Below are 19,623 nucleotides of genomic sequence, written 5' to 3' on the forward strand. Positions count from 1 at the left end.
TTTGGGAGGCCCTTGCTGCCCCACTCCCATATGTTTGAAAGTTTAGATTCCTGCAGGCTACCCCCCTACCTCCCACCCCTTGGCTCCTCTGTTCCCTTAGATATATCATGTGGTTCCCTTTAGAAAACATCCCCCCACACACAGCCTATCTCTGCTGTATCTGCTCTTGAAAAGGGCCTCAAGGGTCTCTTTCATGCATTTCCTGCCTCAAATCTCCTGGTCCTTTAGGAAGCACCGTCTGAGGTCTCACCTCTCTTCCTCTCCCTCACTGCTCTCAAGGAGATCAGGGATGAGTCCCCTTCTCTGGAGAAGACTCCCTCAGGGCCTTTACTTTCCTCACCCTCTCTTCTCTGGCCAAGCACTCTCACCCCCCTTCCCCACCCCACCCCCAAGGTCCCAGAATGGGATAGAGGACGACAGCCAAGGCTCAAGCAGGGCAGTGGGGTCCGTGTTGTGTCTGGAAGCACACCCAACCCTACACCTCCTGTCCTGGCTCCAGCTTGGTGGCCCTGGGGGGCCATGGCTGGGCTGGGTGCCTGGATTTGAGGGGAGGCAGGGGTGTTGGCCAGAGTTAGCATGGCGGTCACATTCATCTTCAGGCAAAGCTGAGAACAGACGGCCCCTGTGTCCTGGCGTTCTCTCTGCAAACTTGCTCGTTCTCCTCCCTTCCTAGTCCTCTCCTTCGCCCTCCTCTCTCTTGCCTCTTCTATCTTGTTCTCGTCCCTCTTGTTTTCTCCATGCCCTCTTCTCCTCTCTGAGGAGCCCTGAAGGCCACTACCACCCACTATAATCCCGCTCCTCATTCCGGGTGCCAGAGGACCAAAATATTCTTCCTGCCGTTTCACTTCTTCATCCTTCTCTATCTGGCGGCATCATCAGCGTAGCCAGTGAGGAAACCACCTGTTCAGTTAATAATTGCTCGGTGCCATGCTTTTGTCATCTCTATGATCGGGATTGCAACAGTATCCACCTCACAGGATTGTGAGGATCGAAATGAGTTAATATGTACGAAGTGTTTCAGATTGGTGGCTGACGCATAGTGCCCATGTGGAACAATGCTCGTATCGTATGGAAGCGCCAATTTTCATGAGGGGCAGGAGGCAGGGGAGGCTTGTAGATGATCCCAAATTTAGGACTGAACTTAGTACAATGTTATTCCCTCATCTAAGGGCCACAAAGGTGGGTTTTCTGGGTGCTGGTATCAGATGCAGAATGCTCAGCGGTGGGGAGTGGGGTTGGCTGGAGGCTCTAAGCAGATTACCAGCTTCCTACCCCACCCCCACTGCAGCTCCCTCCCAACTCAGAGTGTGGCTTCCCTTGGCTGTGTAGACTGCCCCAAAGTAGGTTATTTGTTTCTTTCCTCCCCTTGAAGGAAATCAAACACAGGCCTCAGCCTTCAAACTCCAGATTCATAGGGCTTTCTCTACCATTCCTGACAGGAAGGAAGTTCTTTCACTTATCTCTCCACAATCCTTGTGCTGCCCTGGCCCTTGGGTGATGTGCAACCCCAAGTCCCTCTGCCCCTGGGCCTGAAGAGATGCTGCTGTGGGATAGCCCCCCCCCCCCCAGGGCTCCTCTTCCTTTCACTTCCCCCATCCCCCACTCCCCTCCCTCTGCAAGAGCACATCTGGTTTGTGAATCTCTCTCATTCCAGCTTTCGGAGTTTGCCAGCTGCTGTTTCCTCTGTCGGGTTCAGGCCAAAAATGGGGGTGGGGGACAGAAGGGGGGACAAAGTGAGGGCCAAAGGAGGGGGTATCGTGGCTGGGACACAGAATGGAGGGGAGGTTGGAGTGACCAACCAGTGACCTCAGGCCCAGGCTGTGAGTACTGGCCCAGGAGGAGTGGGGGTGTGGACTAAGTCCAGGGGGGTGAGGGGGGTGGCGGGCATGGGGACTGTTTCTGGGCTCCAAACAGTCCATCTGCCTCTGAGTCCCATTCCAGCCCCCTCTACCAGCCCCCACCACCACCACCACCACCACCAGCCGGTCTTGGCTGGCCAGGGGAAGAGGACCGTTCTCCAGCATGCTAACTAGGCTGGCGGGCTGTTTCCCGGGAAGACCTCACAGCTGGCCCAGTGGGGCAATGAACTCAGCATTATCCACCTCCTCAAGGGGCCTTTATTCCCTACTCAGGGTGGGGGGTAAGGGAGGGGGACTCTGGGGGGGGCCTGGCCCAGCTATCCTTGATGTGTTTCCTGAACTCGACTCTCATCCTGGCCAGGGGCCTGAGTGTAGTCCCCTCCGCCAGAGATGGGGGCTAGGGAGGGAGGACATCTCTGTGTGGCCCCCCTTCAGACTCTGTCCCTCCCTGTCAGAGCCCTGACATACTTGACTTGTCCTCTGTCCTAGCCCTGGGCTCACTCTGCCCTGCATTCAAGGCAGTGATATACAGCTGTCTTCCTAAGGGGCTAAAGCTCCTGAGGAGGCATCTCGCTCCTCCTTGGCACCCCAGTACCTAGTGCAATGCCTGGCACAGAGCTGGTCTCCAGTGCAGGCCGGCTGAATAGAAATGGAATTGACATAGGCCGAGGAAAAGGCGATGAAGAGCAGGGAGACTGGGAACCCAGCCATGGGTGGGGCTGAAGGCATGGGGAGACTTTTCTTCCCATAGAGGACATGGTAATGGGGTTGGGAGGAACAGCTCCTGAGTATCTCTCATGGGAATGGGGAGACTGGTATAGACTGCCCTGGTTAAAAGCTTACAGTCAGCTCAAAACCAAGTGAACCCTGGTTTTGTCACTTGCCTGCTATGTGACCCTCCCCTCTCTGAGGCTCAGTTTCCTCATCTATGAACCTGTGGTATTAGTGATACCTACTTCTTTATATTGTGGAGAGGATTCAATATGATGATACATGGAAAGAACTGGTTTCCCACAGTTCCCAGCACATAGCGAGCCCACAATGAGAGTCAGTGTTACCATTCATAATTCCTCCTTAGAGAATGATGTAAGAGAATGGCTGGTGGGGGTAAAGGGACAGGGCGAAGAGGTACTGGATATAGTAACTTCATGGGCTGGCTGGACTAAAATCAGCTCCCCCAGGTCACCCCAGCCATTCCCCTGCCTCGGCTTTCCAACTCCATGATCTCAAGCAATCTTTAGGTGCATCTTACCTCTGAGGACGTCTGCCGAAAGTCCTCCCTGAGGTTTAACCACAACGGAGGCTGTATCTTTAGAGCATGGAGGTGGAGGCTGGGCTTTCTGCCATGCCCTGCCCAGCCTGCCCTCCAGTACCTCTGTGATACCATCTCCTAGCTACCGCTGTACCGAGGGCACCCCACAAACACACTTTCCTTCTGGGGGCCTGGTAGTTAGGAGTTGGAGATGGGTGGGATGATAGATTCCAGGGACCAGAGGGCAGAAGAACGGACGCTTAAAAAAGACCAGCTCTGGGCTTCTGGTGGGAGGGAGAGAAACATAAAAAGAAACCATGTCAATGCCCCCTAAATGTCCCATCCTTCACTATCACTCTCAGTCAGCAAAGCCAGGAGAGCTGGTGCCTGGCCAGAGTAATTGAGACAGCAGGGCTTTGACCCCGAGGGCTGGAAGAGGGGCACACTGGACAGGCAGCCTAGGGGGCTGGGTAGAGGACAATAAAATATTCTTCCTGCACCCTTCCCTTACCCCCACCACAGGTACACAGTGTTCCAGGAGTGACACACAGCCACCCCCACCCCAACCCCCAGCTCCCTCCCCAGACACGTGGATTGTGGCTCAGAGTCTGGACCAGATGGGAACTGATGCTGGGGAAGGAGGAGGAGCCATAGGGGGGCTTTAGGGCCATCACATTGGCCTCCAGCCTTCATTTACACCCCATTTTCTTTCCTTATCCTTAGCCCCTAAGACTTGCAGCCCCAAGCAGTTTGCCTGCAGAGACCAGATCACCTGTATCTCAAAGGGCTGGCGGTGTGATGGTGAGAGGGACTGCCCGGATGGATCTGATGAGGCCCCTGAGATCTGTACGTACTTTTCTGGGTCCCTGCTCCCAAACCCCTGGCTTATCCCTTTTCCTTTTGGCCCAGGCAGTTGGGATGAGGACCGCTGATCTCTAGCCTGGTGTAGACCTTGCTCTGTAATTGTTTGTCCATGACACAGCTAGAATTGTCCTCTCCAACCTTTGGAGTGCCGACATCATGGCTGGTGTGCTCAGAAATGACACATCCGATTGCGCCCTGAGCCGCTACCTACCCAAGCCTGCCAGAGACTGTGTTCTTTGCACCGACAATTCTGTTGGAAGGAGAGGGCCCAACCTCCCTTTTCTTTTGTTTGTCCCACCTCAGAGTCTCCTGGCCCTTGCTGAGTGCCCCCAGGTCTGGCCAGGTCCCCTTCCTGTCCTCAGGCTCCCAGGCCAAAGGCCACCAACTCTTGCTCAGTCTCTGCACCAGAAGCCCCACCCCTATGCGTTTCCCGACACCCCCGCCTTCCCCTGCCCCCAGTAAGTGGTGTAATCAGAGGCAGCTGTTTAAACTGGGAGAAAGGTCCCGCCCAGCCTTTACCCTGCCAGTGGGGGGTGGAGGACTTGCTGGCTGGACCCCGGAGTCCTGAGCAGCTGACAGAGTGCTGAGGTCTCCACTTTCAACCTCTCCCCTGCTTGGTTAATCTGGGCCAGGGTCCCCTTATATTCTTAGGTCTGCCTCTGTTCTCTCTCCTGGGTTTATTCTGTTCCAGCCTGGTCCCCTGTGCTCTCCCCAGCTCTCATCCATAATTATCAGGGGTAATTTTAGGGCCAGAGAGGGAGCCACCAGCTCTCTCAGCCTCACCCCCATCCCCTGCCCTGGAGGAGTGATGGCCAGGGATATTCTTCACGTGATCCTGTGGTGGGGTTGGTTCAGCCTGGAGTATCTTCTTGTCTGATGCCACCTTTACAGCCCGCATTTCTAACCTGATGCGTGGTGTTAAGGATTAAGAAAGCCTTGCAGAGGGGCTGGATCTGGCTCTTTTTGTTCACTCTTCCTTTAGTTTGATGCAAACCCTACCTTATATACATCCCTACACTGTCCCCACTCATACACATTCCTGGACCCATCACACTCACACACAGCCCCTCCTGGGCACTGACTCGCCTAGCTCGCCACCCCTCACCCCGACGTACACAGACAAAGGCAGACACCGGCACAGACGTTCTCACAGCAACACAGTCAACATTCAAACGGGGGATGCAAAAGCACAACCTGCACTCAGACAGATGCCCCAGACACACACAAACTCAGACTCACTCCCCAAAGGACATGGAAATGCACCTACTGAGGCCAGAAACACCAGCACATAGGGACCCACAGATATACCCTCGTCCACACCACATGCCTCCCTCACCTGTGCATGCAGACCCTCCCACGTACATGCAGACACTCTCACTCACACACCCTGTCCCCGTTTGGGAGCCCGTAGGCAGGAGTCTGTCTTCCAGCTCATGGGCTCAGCTGGCATCTCAGCCTACATGGCCTCCTGAGGATTCTCTGAGCAGCTCTACCCTGCCCCTAAGCCCATCTTCTTGGGCAAGAAAGGAAGTACCAGAGATATCACCAGTGGGCCACCACTTTTGACCCTTCCCAAATCCTTCCATCAGGCAGGCTGCTCTGGGGTTGGGGGTCTAGAATAATGCTGTCCAATCAAAATACAATGCAAACCACGTAGGCGATTTTGAAGTTTTCTAATAGCCACATTAAGAAACGTAAAAATACCCAGTTGAAATTTTTATTTTATTTTACCCAATGTGTCCAAAATATTATCCTTTCAGTATATTATTCATATAAAAGTATTAATGAATTCTTCTGCTTTTTTTGGGGGGGGGCAGGGGGGTCTGTAGTATTAACTCTTCAAAAGCCAGTGTGTATTTTATACTTACGTTTTGAACTAGTCACAATTCAAGTGCTCTGTGGCTGGCGGTATGTATTGGACAGTGCAATTCTGGAAGTCCTAGACCCCCTGTCAGCCCCAGGCTCTGGGCCTATGGGAAGGAGGTGTTTTCTTTTATCGTTTGAGCTTCTCTGCCACGGACTGTTTCCTCAGCTCATCCGAACCTTCACCTCTGACCTCAGCCTGTCTTCTGAGTATAGAATGTGGTGGCGTTGGGGTCCATAGGCATGAGGCATTTGGAGAGTGGGCTCTTGGCTGAAGGCCTAGTTCTCCCTCCACCTGGCTGCTCCCAGGTGTGTGACTGCTGTTTGGAACGGTGTAGAACTCTAGGTCGAAGAGTCTAACCACCCCTGAGGCCTCCTGAGATCTAAATGTGCAGATGTCTGAAACCCTAAGCTCAATTCACCTCTTCTTCCCCCCCGTGAGCAGCTGGCCAGACGGCCGCTTGAGACAGTGTGGTCATGTTAACCTTTCCATCTGCCCCTCAGGCCCACAGAGTAAGGCTCAGCGATGTCAGCCAAACGAGCACAATTGCCTGGGCACTGAGCTGTGTGTTCTCATGTCCCGCCTCTGCAACGGCGTCCAGGACTGCATGGATGGCTCGGACGAGGGGCCCCACTGCCGAGGTAAGGGCGTCTCTACCTCTTCTGTCCCAGATGGATGCAGTGAGCTCTCAGTTGGGCACCTGCGTGGTATGGAGGTCCACCATCCGAGGAGTGTCCTCACACCTCCAGTGGACATGAGGCCTTGTCTTGCACCCCTATGCAGTATTACCACCCGGCAGCGACCCAAATCTGTGGGTGCTTTGAGCTTGGAGCTTGGTCAGCAGCCCTGCAGGCCTCAGTAAGGGCCCTGGCCTGGGCACTTCTCTCTGTATGTGCTTGGACAAGTCACTACCCCTCTCCAGACCCCAGTTTCCCACCTGTGAAATGCGAGCTTTATACTAGATCAAGGTTTTCTTATTTATTTATTTATTTGGTGCATAGTGGGGTCATTTCTCCATATGGTTTCATGAAACATGAGTATGAGCACAGAAGAGCTGATGCTGTGATTGGAGCTGGGGCCGGGGGTCTGGAGCTTCGTTCGCCGGCCTCGCCAGCCTGTGGGAGGAGCCCCCCGGATGCTGCTCGCTAAGGCGGGGTGTGTAGAGCAAGGGCGTTCGTGGAAGATTTTAATCCTCTGCTTTGGTTGATTTTGCATGTTTTTTGTCTGAAACTCCTGGGATAGGACACAGAGTGTGGACCTAGGGGCTGACTTCAGTTACAATGCACATTTCATCAGTTTGTGCATGTTCAAGTTTGCTTCCTTTTGAATACCTTTTCAGCTTCAAAAACAACAAAAAGCCCCAAAAAGCTAGGGTTTGAACTTCCTTCGCTGATGTTACAGAAGTTGGATCTCCTCATCCTTCTATCCTATGTTACAAAGAGAAACTCTTTTCTAGATTTTCCAGAACATACAGTACTTTCCCCCTTTGTGAGGGGAGGCTGGGCAGGTAGCACATTTGGGTGAAGGTGTGGAAGAAAAGGAATAACCGGGGTCTGGCCCCCCATCCCAGCTCTGCCTGGCAGGCTTAGAGCTTCTGAACGTCTTAGCCTCTCAGGCCGTTCTCACTCCTAGGTGGGGGTGTGGGGCCGCTGGACAAAGGGGTCTTTGTAGCCAGGCCGCCTGGCCCCACGCAAGGCCATTAATTGGGTCGCTGGTCTGGGGGGGGCAGCTGCTCCCACCTCTCCCCCCCTCCTGTCTCATTCCCTTCTGTCTCCCCTGTGGAAGTGGGTCAGTGGCAGGAGAAAGATTAGAGAAGGATCCCGAGGGAAACAGTTTTGCTCCTCCTCCCATCCTCCACCTGGACCTTACGTAGGCCTTCTCTCAGAGGTCTCTAGGGCTCAAGGGGTAGGTTGGAGGGGCGCTTCCAAGCCAGAGCTGGGAATGACTCGATTCCATACCCACTGTTCACCCTCAGCCCTGGAGCCAACATTGTAGTCTCCGGGCAGTGCAGACAGAAGGCGTATGAAGGAGTTAAGATTCTCTCCTCTCTCTATTTGAGCCCAACCATCTACCAAACCGCTCTCCATGGGGACAGAGAAAAGCCAGAGCAGGGAGATGTGGTTCAATGCCATAATTGGCTGTGACCTTGGGCTGTCATACCCTCCCCGGGTCTCAGTTTCCCCTCTTGCAAAATATAATAGACGCTTCCTATACCCCTTCCATTTCCAACACTGTAGGCCTTGAATGTGGTTTCTGAAGGGTCAACGGGAGTTGGGGGAAAGTTGCAGTCTGGGGGTGGCTGCCAGGTCTGGGGGCCTGAGCATGTGTCGCCTGCCCCCTCCACAGAGCTCCGAAGCAACTGTTCTCAGCTGGGCTGCCAGCACCACTGTGTCCCCACACTCAACGGGCCCACCTGCTACTGCAACAACAGCTTCCAGCTGCAGGCAGATGGCAAGACCTGCAAAGGTAAATGAGTGCAAGTGCTTGTGTGCTGGTGGGAGTGAGAGGGAGGCAGGGCCAGCAGGCTGGCTGGGTAGGAGAAAGTTAGATGGAAGGTGCAAGAGAGGAGGCACGACTACACTCCCTACAGCCTCCAGGCATGACTGCGAGCCCACTTGCTTCCACCAGACTTTTAAAAATTCATCTTAAAATTATATAGGTTACGTGTGAGTTTTCTTGTTAAAAAATAAAAATAAAAAATTAAAGCCTTACAGAGAAAACCAAAGTCCACTTTGACAAATCCTCTTCAGTTCTGGTCCCTTTCCCATCTCTGGAAGTCAATTCTTTTATCAGTTTGCTATCTCTCTTTCCAGGCCTTTTTCTGTACATCTGTATGCATGTACTCACGGAAAATCTAAGTAAAAGCACTCTTTATATGCATCTGCTCTTTTTTTACATAACTATCATACTGTACGTATCTGTTTTCAATTTTTTCACTCAGCATGTTCTAGAGATTTTTCCATGTTAATATGTAGAGATCTCCCTCATTCTTTTAAAACCTACTGTGATGTATGACTTACCACAGTTTACTTGGCCATCGCCCTATTGATGAGTAAGATGTTCCCAATTTCTCTCTCTTACAAACAATGCAAACTTTTCTGTTTTAAATTTGCCTCCCTCGAGTCTTTGCACAAATGCCACCTTCTCAGTGAGGCCATCCCTGGCCACTCTAAAATCACACCCCCACCACCTGCATTCTCTATCCCCTTTCTCTGCTTAATATTTTTCCCATGGCACCAGTCACCTTCCAGTGCACTAGCACCTCAAAAAAATATAATTTACCTTTTTGTTTTATGTATTATTGTAATAACAGTATTTCATTTTTTATCATAATTTACATTTTATGAGGGCAGCAATTTGAATCTGTTTTATTCACTGATGTATCCCCAAAGCCTAGGACAGTACTGACACCTAGTAGGTACCGAAGAAATACTTTCTGAATGAATGGGTGATGAGCACATATGTGGATATTTCTATAGGGTAGATTCCAAGTCTGGCCTTGCTGGATGATAAAGTTTGCACATTTCTTGTTGTAATAGGTTCTGCCAAATTGTCCTCTAAAGTAGCCGTAGGGATGGACACACCCAGTGGTAGTGTCTGAGGGTACCCATTTCCATGCCCTTGTCACAGTGGAAATGACCACACCTTTGCCCTTTTCCCTGCAGACTTCGACGAGTGCTCAGTGTACGGCACCTGCAGCCAGCTCTGCACCAACACAGATGGCTCCTTCACATGCGGCTGTGTGGAGGGTTACCTGCTGCAGCCAGACAACCGATCCTGCAAGGCCAAGAACGGTGGGTGGGGTCAGGTGTGGTCAGGCTAGGTTCCCTCAGTGTTGTTCCCTGATGGGGAGTGGCCTGAGAGGTCCTAGGGTCTCTTGGTTCATTGACCCTCCTCTCCCCCATCTACAGAGCCCGTAGACCGGCCCCCAGTGCTACTGATTGCCAACTCTCAGAACATCCTGGCCACGTACCTGAATGGGGCCCAGGTCTCCACCATCACACCCACCAGCACGCGGCAGACCACAGCCATGGACTTCAGCTATGCCAACGAGACTGTATGCTGGGTGCACGTTGGGGACAGTGCTGCCCAGACGCAGCTCAAGTGTGCCCGCATGCCTGGCCTGAAGGGCTTCGTGGATGAGCACACCATCAACATCTCCCTCAGCCTGCACCGTGAGTCACCTGCTCCCAGCTTGGAGGGCAGGGGAGGGCAGGGAGATGGAGCCTGACTGGCACAGAGGCCGAGAGTTAAGCAGGATGACCCCTGTCTGGCACAAGAGCCTAAACAAGAAGCCCCCAATGGAGGCTGGGGCAAAGGCTGCACATATTGACACCTGTTTGTGGTAGGGACAGAGTCAGGCTGTGCTTTTCTGGCCCAGATCTGAGGAAGGCCTTGCAGGAGAAACAAGTGGTCAGTCTCCAGAGATCAGGGACTGTCCCTTTTCAGAGAGAGGAATGTTTATTAGGCCGACAAGGGGCTTTCCCAACCAGCAGGAGCCAGGCAAGGAGAAAGGGGCCCAGAGCCTGTGGAGCCTGGCTAGTTTGTGGCTGAGGGCAAAGCAGCCAGGGCCTGGCTGGGTCTGTCTCCATGTCCCATGGTTTCCCTTGGGGGTGTCACCAGAAGGGACCTCCTCCTGCAGCATGAGTGTGGGGGTCCTGGGGCTGTTTGTGGCAATGGATGAGACCAGAGGAGCAGTGGGCACTGGGCCACCTGAGCGTTTTAGGAAACCCTGGACGTTCCCATTCAGGCTCCCTCCCTAGGCTATACTTTGCTGTCCTAGGGGTGGAAGAAGGGGTGTTATTGGGGGTGGGGATGGGGCCAGGGCATAGATACACTGCTTGGAGCAGTCCTGCTTGGCTCAGATGATGTTATATAAACAAACAAAACATCTGGCATCATCACATTCCCAGGAAATGCACCACAGGGCTGAGGGAAAGATGGGGCCTGTGGTTGATCTGACCCACGGGGGAGGGTAACTGGATCTGTGACCTTGAGTAAACCAGAATTCCCTGTCTCTGCTTTGATTTCTAATCTGCATAATGAGTTTGGGGTTGTCTGTCCGGATCAGATAAATTGAAGTGAAAGCCAGACATAACTGGAGGACGGCACACACAAGGTTTCGGGTGGTGAACCTTGGGCCAGTCTAGATCTTGAGGTTCCTTCACTGGGTCCCCATGTGATGATCCCCACAGAAGACAAAGACCCCAGGAGGGCACAGGGCTTAGTTCTGGGGGGAGCAGGTATTCCTCTGAGAGTCCTTGCCCTCGATGGCCTCATCCTATGGTCCACGCCTGGGCTCTCGTCCTCCAGAGCGTCTCCGTGGTGTCCTTGGGCTGTTGGTGACCGGGGCTTGCCTGTGAGCAGACATATGTCCTTGGAGTGCTGGGCTGGGGGCTGCCCCATCTGCTTGGCTGGTCTTTAGGGGGCGGGCAGCTCAGGAAACCCCATAATAGATAGGGTCGGATTTGGGGGAGACCCCATGAGACAACTGCCCTCTCCCTGCTCCTTGTTGGCGGCCCCTCCCAATAGGCCTGTCTGGGCAAACAGCTCCAGCAGTTCCCTCCCTGGCCCCGAGGGCCAGACCATGGGCTCTTGGGGGGGGGGGCGGGGGGTGCCCTGATGGGAACCTTCTCAGCTTTTGCTCTGGCCTGGCCCCTCTCTTGCCTTCCTCCCCAGGAGAGGCAGGAAATAACCTCAGGCGGGTACCCCTCCCTTGGCAAACAGAGCCTTGCCTCCCAGTCTGCTAGGTTCATCGGGCCCCTCTGGGGCAGAGTCCAAAAGGCCGAAAGAGACCAAGGTTCTAGGGAGAAATGCTAGTGGGGTTAAGGAGTGGGTTTCTCTTGCCCCCAGCCTCTGTCCCTTCCTCCCTGCCCTGCCTCCACCCCATAGCCCATGCCGCCTGGATGTCTGGCTGTCACCCTGAGGATGGTTGTTTTGCTCTCATCCCACAAACTAATTATGGGCCCTGAGCTGAGGATATAGGAAGTGTCTCTCCCCTAGTGCCCTCCCCACATCCCCAGCTTATCCCCCCTTCCCAGGAGACACTAAATGGCCTGTCCTAGTGTGTAGGGCAGCTGGTCCCAGGCACTCACCTGTGCAGTGGGCTGCTGGCCTATAATTAGCTCCCCAAGGGGGAAGAAGAGAGGCTGCTGCTTTCTCCTGCTTTCTCCCTGCCCTCCGGGGGAGCCCTCCCTGCTATCATTCCATTCTTGGCTATGACGATGACCTCCTTCAGACCCCTGGGCTGAGCCCCATGCAAGAGGGAGGAGTCTGACAATTGAGAGGTGCTGGTGCTCAGAGGCCAAGAGGCCGAAAGAAGCCCGCCTGCTGGTATGGGAAGAGGGAGAGCCTGCCACAGGAAAACTCTGGAAACAGAAATAGAATAAAAGGAAAGGAGGAAGCCAGGAAGTTTGCCTGTTTTCACATGGGTCCTGGTTCACATGGGTGTGAGCCAGATCTGCTGCGGGTCCTCAGAGCCCTAGAGGGCCCCTCCATAGCCCTGGGGTGACCGGTGGTTGGTGCAGCTTCAAGGAGAGGCTCATGGAGTAGGCTCAGGACTGAAGCTCTTTCTTTTTCCTGTCTTGACCCCAGTTTCTTCCCTCTGTTTGTACTCAAGAGTGGGGGACAGCTATTGATCAAAGTCCCCAGAATTCTGAAAGGTGTGTGTGTATGTGTGTGTGTGCTTTCTTCCCTTACCTAAGCCTCAGCTGCTGGCCCTCTTCCCCCGGCTCCAGTGCTTTCACTGCCCTGGACTGGGGTGATCTCTTCCTCATCCTGCTGGGATGTCACCCCAAGGCCCATCCTCCCTTCTGCTGCTGTCCCAGCAGGATGGGAGATCTCTTAGGACTCTGATTCCATGGCTGAGAGCATGACAGTGAGAGCCGGAAGACCCTTGGCGAGGACCAAGACCAGCCCCTCAGTTTTTAATACTGCCTTTCCCAAAGTAGGGACGCCTTGATTTTAAGTTGTACGTAGATGTGCATTGTTTCTATTATTATAGTTACATTTTTACTTAATTCCCATTAGGAAACTCCTATAACTAGCCTATCAAATCTATGATTTCACAGATTATTTAAGATGCAGCAAAATAAGTGAGTTGATTTAAAACGAAATAGTAGGTAAGTAATAGTGCACCTATGCATAAACATGGCAAACGTTTTGAAAGCGATACACAAAAGACTGAAGTTATGGAAACTGAGGCCCAGAGGGGTCCACAGGCCTGGAAGTACCAGAGCCATGCCTGGCCTGCCCTCCTTACCCACCACCTCTCTCCACCCTTTCAGGAAACCTGAGGCCTTGTCTAGTCTCCTGCATGGCTGCCGCTAGGCAGGGCTGGAGGTCTCCTGACCCCACCCCACCCCCAGCCCTGCATTGCCTAAGCTGCAGTCCTTACCTGTCTTCTCTTCAATTTTGAGAATATTTCTACTGTAGAAAGAATGAGGGCAGACTGCAGGAGTAGGGCCCGGGGAAGGTATGTGTGTGTGGTGAGGGGAGGTTCTGAGGTTACAAATAGAGGCCTTGAAGGAAATGAGGTATGCTGAAGTCACTTAGTTTTGGGCTGTGTATGAGGATGCTCTGGAGGGGCCCTCAAGAGTCCCAGGGTTTCTCCCCTGCACTATGCTGCGTGAGGAAGAAGGAGGTAGGCGGGGAGGCCCAGAAAAGGCCCCCTAGCTGCAGGCAGCAAGGTTGCGAAATGGGTCCCCAATTCCAGCTGGCCAGCTTCACTTTTCCTTTCCCTCCCGTGTGTGTGTGTGTGTGTGTGTGTGTGTGTGTGTATGGGTGTGGGTGTGGGTGTGTGTTTAAAATCACAACAGGAAATGAGTAGTGATTTGTCTAGAGAGGGGGCAGAGAGCAGCCCCTCTGAGTCTGTGAAGAACTGGTTTCCTCAGCTGGCAGGGGAGCTGTCTTCTCACTAAACTGGGCACCCCTCGCAGCCTCCTACCCTATCCATGCCTGTGGAACACTTCCAGACTCTATGTATGAAAGCCAGCCACCCCCTTCCTTGGCCTTTCTCACACACAGAGTATTAGAATATTGGGAGGCTCTAGCCACCCCTTTCTTTGGCCTTGGGCCCCCTGCATCCTGGTACTTTTGCCTCCCATTCCCGTTCAGAGTTTCCTAATCATTTAACAGCCCTCCTCTCCTCTTCTCTCCCAGGCCAGGGCCTGCCCTGTGTCTCAGGCACAGCTCCAGCCCTGTCCTCTCCTCCCCCGCTGTCTCCTTGAAGTTGCCTCTCCACCCAGCCTGCTCCCAACACCCCCCGTCCCCCCCCACACTGTTTCCAAGCCAAAGGAAGTAACTTAAGCAAAAGCCGTGTTTTAGAGTCCAGCAAGGATTTCTCAATAGCAGGAAGACCCTGGTTCTGATTCTGAATCAGAGCTGCAGAATCCAGGCATCTCATCCCTGGGACCCAGGATTGCATGAATACCTTTGTGGACTGGACATGGGCCAGGTGGGGGATGGAAGCAGGGGGAAGTACGAGCAGGAAGGGGGCCCAGGGGACAGAGGTGACACAATGTGGCTGAGCCCCGGACTTGCTGGTGGAACAAGAAATGCTGAAGTCAGGACCTGGCAGGAAACAGGAGCATGAAGGCAGGCCGTTTAGCAATGCTGCTGTCAGGCCTGCCTGGTGGTCTTGGTCTACCTGTGAAGGCCCCAGATTCTTGATCATCTTCCCAGCCCTCCCTCTATCCTCCCAGCCCTCAGGACGAGATCCCTGAGTGGCTCTGACCAGCAAGATGGCATCTTCCACTGTCTCGGACATTCAGAGAAGGAAGATTCTGGCAGTAGAAGGGAAGGGAAAAAGTGATCTCAGCTCTGGGACAACTGAGTGAGGACTCAGGACTCAACAAATATTTGTTGAATCAATCAGTACATGTGTGTCAAGAGCTGGGAACAAAGATGAAAGACAGCGCCCTGCTCTCATAACACTTGTAGTCAGGTAAACAGGCTGTGATAAAAGGAACTACTGGGGTTATGGGAGCCTGCATACTGCCTACCTGGAGGGTTTTCTTTAGTCAGGAGGCCACAGGACTCTGGCTGAAGGCACAGACAGTAACTTGGTGGAGAAGGTAGGGAAGGATGGGGTGGAGATGAAGGAGGACGATAATACAAACCACAGCTCCCATTTGTGGCGTGTTTATTATCTGCCACGCCCTGTGCTATGTGCTGTGAATGCACCGTCCCATTTTACAGTTGAGCAAACTGAGACTCAGACATTAAGTCACTTGCCCATAGTCTCACAGTTGGAAGGTGGCAGAACCAGGATTCAAACCCAAGCTGTTGGCATATAGAGCCCCAGCTGGGGCCATGGCAGAACAGAGTGATGGGCAAGGTGGGGAGGTTCCTAAAATACTAGCCAGATGCAACGTGTTCCCTGAGATTATGGTTAAGGAGGAAATGGCATTCTTCCTCACCCAGGGGTCTCATGCCCTATCCTACAATCTTGGGGTGTGTGGATATGTTGAGGATATTTTCTCAAGGCACAGAGGTCCCCTTCCCCATGTTTATTTTAGGGAGAGTGACTGGAATCTTGCAGTTAAAGCCGGGGTCTTCTTGGGAATGGGGTAGGGTCTGTTGTTTTTGGAAAAGCCTCCACTATTTAGGGAAATGCCTCTTGAACAATGTGAATGATGGAAAAGTTGAGAAAAACTGGAGTTGTGGGGAGTATAGAGTGCTGAACACTGGAGTCAGGGTACAGGGAGGGCTCAGCACTTACACACATACACCAGGTCTATTCTGGGGCCTGGAACTGAAAGTCTTTTGCGACATCACAGGCAGGCTGTGGTCTGTCCTCTGGCTGTCTCATCTCCCTCCCAGCTTCCTAACAGCCTTCTCTATGCTGGAATCCCCAACTCCTTGGTCCCCAGACCACCCCCCCAAGCTCCTCCCACAACACGGCGTCGCTCCCCTTGGTTTACCTGAGACTCTTCTGTCCTCAGGATTTGGGGCCTTTGGACAGAGCCCCTCTGGAGGATGTGCTGGGGTGGGTCCGCTCTGATAAGGCTGGGCCACGAGGGGGCAGCTACCCTCTGGGTTTCTGGGGTCAGAATGCTCAGGTCCTCTAGGCCCAAGCCCAGGACACTGCTTTTCCCCCATGCCTTCCACGGACAGAGGGAAGTAGCCTAGACACTGCCTGTGGAGGAGCCTGGGAGAGAAGGCACCCTCTCCCAATCTGAACACATCTCTACACTGGTTTTGGAGTGGTGTGAGTGGCCAAGCGTCTGTGTGTGCATGTGAATTTGTGCATATGTGTGGTGGGGCAGGCCGAGGAATCTGGACTTTAGGGGAGAGGAAAATAATGTGGTGGAGGGGGTTGGATAACAAAGGATTTTTACTTGCAACTAATAGTCTCCAGCTGCAAAAATACCAAAGGGGAGGCCAGGCTGGGCTGGAGACCAGCTCTTGCCAACTCCTCACCGGCCTGCTGAGTGGGGCCCTGCCTGGCCTTTGGGAGGTGGAAGGGGAGACCAGCCAATGGTAAATATCTGCGAGCAGGACGGTCCCTCTGCCTTCCTTCCTGGAACTGGGATGGAATACAAGCCAGGAGGGAGTCCCAAAGTTCAGCCTCGTCCTGAGGCGTGGGAGAATTATTGTGGAACTGCACCTGGACGGGGGGTATCAGATCCCTTCAGGTGTCTTCCTCCTCCCCTCTTGCCAAGGGAAGGGTGGGTGGGGAGCAGCAGGGCAGGGTGTTGCCAGCCCTGGAGCCTGGTAGTGACTCGGAAGCCTCAGAAGTTAGAGAGAAGGATGCAGCTGCACCAGCTGGAGCTGGGAAAACAGCTTCAAGTGATGAATTTCGTCTACATGCCAGCAACCCCCCAGAGCCCTACTGTGCCCACCAAGTAAAGGGCACACAGCCCTGATTGCCTTTCAACCACCTTGCTGGCTGCCTGGGGCTGCGGCCCGTCCCCCCCTGCCCTCCCCCTGCCCCCGCACAACCTCCCCTTCCCCCGCCTTTGGGACTTTGGCTTCCTCTGGAGGTAGCCCAGCAGCGTTCATTTTAATCTGTGTTCTCTGTGGTAACAGTGTGTGGGGCATTTTGATCACCTTACCCCTGCACTGGGCCCTCTTCCTATCTGTACTGGGACCCACATTCCCAGGCTGCTCTGTCCCCTCTCTCTGACCATGTCAGTACCGGAGCCCAGAGGAGAGAGTGGCTGGGTTCAGGGGTACATCAACACTTACAGGGGTAACTCATCCTTGTGTCTTTCTCCATTCACCTTGGAGAGAAGTTCAGTGGGGGTGGGGGACCTGAAGAGGAAATTAGTTTGATGAGAGCCTCAAATTGGCTGTTTCCCCTCCCCCCCAGCCTAAGTCCTGTGACTCTGAGTCAGTGTCAGGGCCCAGCCAAGTTCCTTGGGAACCATGTTCCTGTTCTCTTTGCCCCCACCCCCACCCCCACCCACTGTTAGGAAACAGCCTGAGTCCCTAGGGGAGGAGAAGGATTAGGGAGGGGTTGAGCCGAATGCCCAGTCATCACACCTATAGCTGTGTGGGGAAAGAATATTCCCCACTAGGTTAAGTGTGGGGTGATTTTCAGCCAAAGGCAGGTCATCCAAAAGTTTCTTTCCCTGTTGGGGAAGTTGGAGGTAGAGTGCAAGGCAGGGGTCCCAGGGAGTCACTGTCTTGGAAATTTCACAAATTGCAAGGGGCATCACCTCTGAGGGTAGTAGTTGAAGGAGGCAGGGGGTGGAACAGAGCCAGTGGATCCTAGAGAGGAGGGGCCCAGAGGAGGCCAGCAGAGGTGACTGTCCCCAGACTTCCTGCCTCCTAGACTTCCGGCTGCCCTTGTCCCACCCGTATTCTCCTCGGCCCTTTTTGTTCTCTTGGATCTCCTCCAGACTCATGGCGTAGACTGATGTAGTACCTGATCTCCATCCTCCTCCCCCACTCCCACCCTTCTGAAGCTCCCCCTCTTTCTGAGCCATGCCTCAGTTTACCTTCAGAGTCCTTTGATGGCCCTCCTATTATGTGCTCTCTCTTCCAGCCCTATATCTTAGTCCCACCCTCCCTAATATGAGGAAATTGAGCGATACGGAAATTGAAAAAACAGGGTAGTGGGGGTGAGTAGAAGAAGTTTATTTTGGCCCATGTCACTGGTTCCAGACTTTTGCCACCATGGGCCATCCTTTTTCCATCCATGTGGTGTCCATATTTTGGCAATCTTTTCTCTCAGATTGGATTAATTGTTGAGTGCCCTGCTTTTGCAATAGTACAGCTTCCAGTCAGTGGTCTGGTTAGCATAAGATAACTCGACTTACTGTATAAAATTGATGCAAGCCCAGCCAAAAGCAAGGATCTGTGATGTTTTAGTTAGCCTGAGTGCTCTTATCTCAAGTAAAAGCAGATTTAAAAAAAAAAACAACAACACAAAAAACTAGAATGAGCTAGTGGACCTGTCCTCACTGCCTTTTGGGACCCCAAGGAGATGGGACTGTTCAAGGAGGGGCTGGTCAATGAACCACCCAACCAACACTTACCCAGTGCCCCCTGTGCCAGCCCTGACTCAGCGCTGGGAATGGGGCTGTGTGGGACGATACTCAGAGACTTCCTGTTGGAGAGAACAGATAGGTGGAAAGATGGCAAAGATCGTATGGCAAAATGTGCCACTGTCGGCAACTCCCATAGGAGCTCAGGGAAGAGAGACAGCCGTCGCCTGGGTGGTGAAGGAGGGCGGCCGTGTCTGTGGGAGGACTCCCTCCATAGCTCTTTCATTCACACTCTCCAGACGTGGAGCAGATGGCCATAGACTGGCTGACGGGTAACTTCTACTTTGTGGATGACATTGATGATAGAATCTTTGTCTGCAATCGCAACGGGGACACGTGTGTCACTCTGCTAGACCTGGAGCTCTACAACCCCAAGGGCATTGCACTGGATCCTACCATGGGGTGAGAGGGGCAGGCAGGGTCTGTGCCCTGGGAGCGGGGAGGCAGAGGCTACAGTGGAAGGGTGGGTGCCCAATGTCCAGAACCCTTTTAACGTGCCATCTGCCCACAGGAAAGTGTTTTTCACTGACTATGGGCAGATCCCAAAGGTGGAGCGCTGTGACATGGATGGGCAGAACCGCACCAAGCTGGTCGATAGCAAGATTGTGTTTCCTCACGGCATCACGCTGGACCTGGTCAGCCGCCTCGTCTACTGGGCCGACGCCTACCTAGACTACATCGAGGTGGTGGACTACGAAGGCAAGGGCCGGCAGACCATCATCCAGGGCATCCTGGTGAGGAGGAAGCCTTTGTGGGGAACCACTGGGGGGTGGCAGCGGGGTGGCCCTGAGCCCCCTCGGAGGGAGAGGGCTGGTTATGAGCACTTTGGGGAAAGGACAGGATATGACTTCCACTCTGATGGGAACAATTATTTTAGAGACACCTTGTACTTCCCATTTCTCATTTGATCCTTACAATAACGCCTGGTTGATGAATGAACAGAATACTCAGTTCCCTTTTGGCAGATGAAAAAAGCAGAGGTTCAAGAGTCTAAGTGATTTGCCTGAGGTTACACAGCTGGGAAGTATTATTCAAACCTAGTCTAGAAGCCTTGCCAGCTCAGAGATGGCACCTCCATTCTAGAATAGACCATCCATCCTGGTTTGCCTGGGACTGTCCTGGTATTAGCCCAGAGAGTCCCACAAACCAGCAAGCTTGTTTGTCTTGGACAAATTAGGACAGTTCGTTCCCTTAGGTAGGTTATGTGGGTAGTAGAGGCTGTTACAGGGCTTGCTTGGGGCCAGTCTGTCCTCTGAACCCTCCCAAGACTGGAGGCTGGAGTCAGGCTAA

General features: G+C 53.4%; 1 protein-coding gene across 2 annotated transcripts in view; it reads left to right on the forward strand.

Annotated features, from left to right (window-relative positions):
- Window positions 1–19,623, forward strand: part of LRP1 (LDL receptor related protein 1) — an 84,607-nt gene that overhangs the window by 4,980 nt on the left and 60,004 nt on the right. For both annotated transcript variants that reach the window (XM_074325544.2, XM_088800144.1), the window contains exons 2-8: window positions 3,835–3,957; window positions 6,343–6,480; window positions 8,186–8,305; window positions 9,505–9,633; window positions 9,751–10,014; window positions 18,573–18,735; window positions 18,845–19,067. In XM_074325544.2, the coding sequence (XP_074181645.2) occupies window positions 3,835–3,957; window positions 6,343–6,480; window positions 8,186–8,305; window positions 9,505–9,633; window positions 9,751–10,014; window positions 18,573–18,735; window positions 18,845–19,067 (1,160 nt within the window). The remainder of the gene's footprint in view (window positions 1–3,834; window positions 3,958–6,342; window positions 6,481–8,185; window positions 8,306–9,504; window positions 9,634–9,750; window positions 10,015–18,572; window positions 18,736–18,844; window positions 19,068–19,623) is intronic.

This window comes from Rhinolophus sinicus, chromosome 1, assembly GCF_057876585.1.
Source record: "Rhinolophus sinicus isolate RSI-liver-muscle chromosome 1, RSI-T2T, whole genome shotgun sequence".
Taxonomy (NCBI): domain Eukaryota; kingdom Metazoa; phylum Chordata; class Mammalia; order Chiroptera; family Rhinolophidae; genus Rhinolophus; species Rhinolophus sinicus.